The sequence below is a fragment of the Sus scrofa genome, chromosome 3 (assembly GCF_000003025.6).
Source record: "Sus scrofa isolate TJ Tabasco breed Duroc chromosome 3, Sscrofa11.1, whole genome shotgun sequence".
NCBI lineage: Eukaryota > Metazoa > Chordata > Mammalia > Artiodactyla > Suidae > Sus > Sus scrofa.
Window position 1 is genome coordinate 107,506,486 of NC_010445.4, and position 6,104 is coordinate 107,512,589.

Below are 6,104 nucleotides of genomic sequence, written 5' to 3' on the forward strand. Positions count from 1 at the left end.
ACAAAAATTTTCAATATGCTAAATGAAAAATGTGAGATAGAACCATGGTTTTACTACCAGTTTTACTTCACTTTTAAAGGAACATTAATATAACTAATTTGTTCCAGTTTGAACTAATTTACTTTGGTATATAATGCATCAGTTGTAGAACTAAAACTTACTGCCTGTTCTGATGTCCACTTTCGAAACTAATGTAGAAATAAAAACCTTTGAACAGAAATATTATCAACTGAAAGAGAGTGAAATATGTGGTACATAGGCTGCTGAAATAATTTACATTTAAGTATTTTATCTATTTTTTTCCCACCTCCCACTCCCTCCTGGCCAATTTACACTTAAGTATTTTAATAGGAATTAAATATAAGTGATACAGGCATATATGTGATACCCAAAGATAAGTCACCAGCATGAAACCCAAGGCCTGAATTTCACTTCAATTCTTTACCCCTAACAGGGAACTGATTTTTCTTTAAATCTAAGAGTCTAGTGTCTTTTTAACCCAGTGTTAACAAAATTTCTTTGTATTTGCAGGCATTCTAAAACAGCTTTGACTTACATTAGTAAATTTCAGAAGACTCTATTATAATAGAAAAGTGCAATAAAGCAGTGCCTCTCTAGGAAGGGATGATGGTAGTCTTCTAAATAATGGACAATGCAAATGAGAAGTTAGAGGGAAAAGATCTCAGCATAATGGAGTTGGAATGAAAAGAGGGATTTTCAAAATGTTATAAGACTCCTAACTTCATTTGTCATCTTTCATAAAAACTTCTTTCATTAGTAATTAGCATAGGTTTGGAATGACCTGCTTTAATCTTTTGAGTCTCGGTTTGTTAAGTAAAATGCTGATATTAACAGTACCTTCACCTGTGAGGATTAAACAGATTAATACAAAGCTAAGAGGACACAGTGCAAGGCACATAGAAAGACTAAAAAACGTTAGCATAAAAGAAATCTGAAGGATGCAGTATCCTTGCTTTCATTCAGTAACATAAATCTTTAAATTTTATTGTAAAATGGTATGTATAGGTTAAACCTATTCGCTCAACTTTCAATTTAGAAATTTAGAGATTACCCTGGAATACTCATTTAGATAAGATCAAACAAACCAACCTTGGGCAAAAGTTTTACTCTAAAATAGAACTTTATTGAAAAATACTTGGAAGTCATTATATTGATAAAATGACTGACACGAAACTTTTAAAAAATAGTGCAAATTCGGCTGTAATCATATGCAGCTGTTCCTTTCAAAATTAACTCACCATTTGTTCTTTTCTCCTGACACTACAGTACTCTCCTTTCACTAAAAGCCTGTAACAAGGCACAGCTTCTTAGATATCAAAACCTTTTGGAAACCTGGCTCAGAGGAAGCCACTCACTGTTTACAGGGCTGGAAAGGATTCGTTTGGTCACTCTAGGACAACTGTCACTGTCACCAGCACGTCTGGGTGTCTTATAGGGGCTGGGTCATGCAGAAGTGTAAGGACAAACTAGTGTCTGTATGAAACAAAATCTACGGCTAGGGTGCCTAAAAGGGAAGAGGGTTTTAACTGAGAATCGCAGAGGATGAGGGGCTAACCATGGGGAGGAGTCTCGCGGAGCAGCTCAATTCCGGGGGGCACTGCCGGTTCCCGCAGAAAAAGAACGCAGGTGATGCCCTCCCTCGGCGACCCCACCGCTTTATTCCCGGCGCCGCCGCCTCCTTCCCTCAACCCCCGTTACCTTTCTCGTCCTCGTCGATGCGCAGGGCAACGGAGATGTACTCGAAGGCCTGTTTGTGGAAGGCTCGTACTCGTTCGACCTCCCCGCCTGGCACCGGCGCCGGGGGCGAGGCCGAGGCCGGGGCCGGCGCAGCCCGGGAGCTCCTCTTGGCGGCCATGAGGGCGCGGGAGAAGCGCTGGCAGAGCCACACGAAGAGGAGCCCCAAGTGGAAAGCGACCAAACGCAGCAGCGCGAAGCCTAAGAACAGCGGGTAGGAGAAGTAGTACAGGTTCCGCTTATGCGGCGATTGGGGCGGAGGGGCTGGCCTGGGGGCGGGGCGGGAGGAGGCCAGGCAGGGGGGCGGAGGCCTGGGAGGCACCGGGCTGCTGGGGCCGCCGGAGCCTTTCTTCTTCCCTCGTCCACCCGGAGAATTCATTCACAGCTCCCACTGCCGCCGCCGCCATAACCCGCCTTCCGCAGACCGACGGCGGTCAAGCGACGGCGGCGGCTACTGGGAGGGCAAGGGCCACAGACCCCCGCGCGCCCGCCGGTCCCAGGAGCTCTGCACCTCCGCGCGCAGCTGGACGGCCCCGCCCCTTTCTCCTCGCTAGGTCAGGAGCACAACCCCTTCTCCTCCTCCTTTGGTCGGTAGCTCCTGCCCCTCCCTTTCTCCGTCCTCTCTGCGGCTTGGTAACTCCGAGCGGCGGCCGCGCGTGCACGCGCACGCCCTCCCGTGTCTTTCTCGGCGCCTGCGCGAACGCCTCCGTCTTTGTTGACCTGAGCTCCTAGTGCGCGTGTGCGGGCCCCCGCCTCGCTATCGCTTCCCCGGGGAACTACATTTCCCAATATGCACTTCAGCCTACGTCGTCTTAAGGGACAGGTGGCCAGTCAACTTCGCTGCCCCGGGGAGCTCCTTAGCAGGGCACCTAGGACATCGACTCAGGAAATGGACCGCTGCGGCAGGGCTCTCTTGCAGAGACCTCGTTTTCTTATATTTCTTTCAACATTTTCTGCCAATCTTCCACGAAGAATGATTGATATGAGTTCCACTGCGGAAGTAATGGGTCCCAATCTGGGAATTATTATCTGAAAGGAGAGCAGTTGTAGGGATAAAAACTTAAGGTCACCGAAAACGAAGATGTTAGCTCATTGGAATCAAATCATCGGTTCCAGAGATTTAATTAAATTAGTGTATGTTTAGATACCTAATCCAAAGAATTGTTTGAGTAAAGAAATTCTTAGGTTTGGGCTGTAATCGTCCCATAGCTTACTGAGGAATCCAGACTGGGCTTTTTGTTTTTTCCCTTGCTTTTTCTTTTTTTAAACCGTTAGACGTCTCTTTCTTTGGAGAACTACTGCTTACCTCCGCTGCCTGTTTTCTAATGAGCTGCAAGCACGGAAAGCCGCCTACTATATCACAGAGGTTAATCATACTGTCCTAGAAACTGGAATCTTAGTTGGAGACACTGGGACAGAAGATCATCGTAAGAAATGAGTGCTCTCAAGAGCTGCTCTATCAGTTCATTTCATTTAGACTCCCAAAACTACCAGATTCCTGGTCTGGTCATTTACTGGGTAACCTATCTAATAACTATTCTATTTATATGATTTTTCTGCTTCTCTTGCTCCCTCTCCATCTCTCCTTCCCTCCTCTCTCTCCCTATCTTTCTCTTTTTGCTTGAGTTAGACATAATTGTTTTTGCCCAAAACTAAGGAATCCTAGTTTATAGAAAGTCTCCATTCTTTACAGTGTGGGTTTTACAAATTCTTCCAAGAATCTCCACATTCTGGCCACACTGTATCTATTTCCCACCACTACTCCCCTGCAAATAGATTCTGCAAAAGTGACCTTCCTGTTTCCTTCCTCTTGTTCCCTACCCCCTTTCCTACCTCTGTACTTACTTTCTGCCAGTTCCTTATTCTAAAATTCTTTTTTTTTTTCTTTTTGTCTTACAGTGGACATATTGCTAAGTAAACAATAGACCATTCTTTTTTTTTTTTTTTTTTTGGTCCTTTTAGGGCCACACCCATGGCATATGGGCTGCCTGGGCTAGGGGTCTAATCGGAGCTGTAGCCATTGGCCTACTCCACAGGCACAGCAATGCCAGATCCGAGCCACATCTTCAGCCTACACCACAGCTCACAGCAACGCCGGATCCTTAACCCACAGAGTGAGGCCAGGGATTGAACCAGCATCCTCATGGATACTAGTGGGGTTTGTCAACTACTGAGCCATGATGGGAACTCACTGTCTTCCCTCTTCTGAACCCCATAGTATTTTTGTTGTTGTTGTATGAAATGTATTCAGTTTATATAGAGATCGTGTAAACAAGATGTACACAATCAGCCCTCCATATCCATTGTTCTGCATCCAAATTCAATTGATGGCAAATAGAAATATTTGAAAAAAAATTCCAGAAAGTTCCCAAAAGCAAAACTTTAATTTGCCACATGGCCTGCAACTATTCACATAGCGTTTATATTGTATTAGGTATTGCAAGTAATCAAGAGATGATTTAAATTATATGGTAGAGGAGTTCCCGTCGTGGTGCAGTGGTTAACGGATCCGACTAGGAACCATGAGGTCTTGGGTTCGATCCCTGCCCTTGCTCAGTGGGTTAACGATCCGGCGTTGTCGTGAGCTGTGGTGTAGGTTGCAGACGCGGCTCGGATCCTGTGTTGCTGTGGCTCTGGCGTAGGCCGACAGCTACAGCTCCGATTCGACCCCTAGCCTGGGAACCTCCATATGCCGCGGGAGCGGCCCAAAGAAATAGCAAAAAAGACCAAAAAAAAGACAAAAAAAAATTATATGGTAGGATGTGTGTAGGTTATACAGAAATGTTATGGCATGGACTTGAGCATCTCTGGCTTTTTTTTTTTTTTTTTTTTTTTATGGCCACATCCGTGGCATGTGAAAATTCCTGGGCCAGGGATTGAACCAGCACTGCAGCAGCAATCCAAGCCACCGTAATAATAATGCCAGATCCTTAACCCACTGTGCCACAAGACAACTCCCAAGCATCCCTGGCTTTTGGTACCAGAGGAGGTGTTTCTGGAACCTACCCTACCCTTGAAGATACTGAGGAATAGCTGTATAACATATGTAATCTAAAGAAAAATAATAACTAGCATTTCTTTTAAGAAAAATTAATACAACCAGTTCCTTGAGGCATTCTGTGAGACCCTCCCTAACCTCAAAGTCTTTCTTCCCCCCTCCAAAGGAAGGCTCGATCCTGAATTTTGTACTCATATTTTTCTTTCACTTTAGTATGTTTGCATACATTAACATATGTAAATATGTTATTATAGGTGCCTCATTTTGACCTTCTACAAATATAATCATACTACTCATACTATATGTATTCTTTGTGTGTGTGTGTGGCCGAAACTGCAGCATATGGCACTTTCCTGGGCCAGGGCTCGAATCAGAGCTGCAGCTGAGGCCTATACCATAACCATGGCAACACCAGATCCTTAACCCACAGAGTGAGACCAGAGATCAAACCCGCATCCTCACAGAGACAATGTCAGGTTCTTAACCTGATGAGCCACAACAGGATACACACCTCTCTTTTTTTTTTTTTGGAATATGTTCTTTTTTTTTTGTCCTTTCTAGGGCCATACTCGCGGCATATGGAGGTTCCCAGGCTAGGGGTCTAATCGGAGCTATTGCTGCTGGCCTAGCCAGGGCCACAGCCACGCCAGATCGAGCCGCATCTGAGACCTACCCCACAGCTCATGGCAACACCAGATCTTATTACTCTTAAATTGGCTCACTTTCTGCACTTAGACTGATGCCTGCTTATGGTACTCATTTCATAAGTATTAACAATTTGGAAAACAGATCAAACATGGTAATTGTTATAGATATCTGTTGCTGTGTAATGAACCACTCCAAAGCTTACTGACCTAAGATAAAGGTATTGGAGTTCCCATCGTGGCTCAGTGTTTAACAAACCTGACTAGTATCCATGAGGATGAAGGTTTTATCCCTGGCTTCAGTTAGTGGGTTAAGGATCCGACGTTGCTGTGAGCTGTGGTCTAGGTTGCAGATAAGTCTGGCATCTGATGTTGCTGTGGCTGTGGTGTAGGCTGGCAGCAACAGGTCAGATTCAACCCCTAGCCTGGGAACCTCCATATGCCATGGGTGCGACCCTAAAAAACAAAACAAAACAAAGATAACAGGTATTTATTTACTCACAGTTCTGTGAGTCAGCAGTTTGGGTTGGCTTTGGCTGGGTAGTTCTTCTGCCCGGTTCATTCATGTGAATGTCTTAATCTGCTACAGACTTGACTGGGGCTGAGTGGCCTAGCTATCTTCATTCACATATCCAGATGCTGATGGTGCCTATTAGCTGGGGTATGTATCTCCAGCAGAGTTTTCCAGACTTCTTTACATAGCTTCT

The 6,104-nt window shown here is 45.0% G+C and overlaps 1 protein-coding gene across 2 annotated transcripts in view; it reads right to left on the bottom strand.

Annotated features, from left to right (window-relative positions):
- The window catches only part of SPAST (spastin), a 69,106-nt gene extending 66,676 nt beyond the window's left edge, over positions 1-2,430 (bottom strand). The window contains exon 1 of one of the 2 annotated variants that reach the window (XM_021085819.1): positions 1,720-2,430. In XM_021085819.1, the coding sequence (XP_020941478.1) occupies positions 1,720-2,134 (415 nt within the window). In that variant the 5' untranslated portion in view covers positions 2,135-2,430. 2 annotated transcript variants of the gene reach the window in all.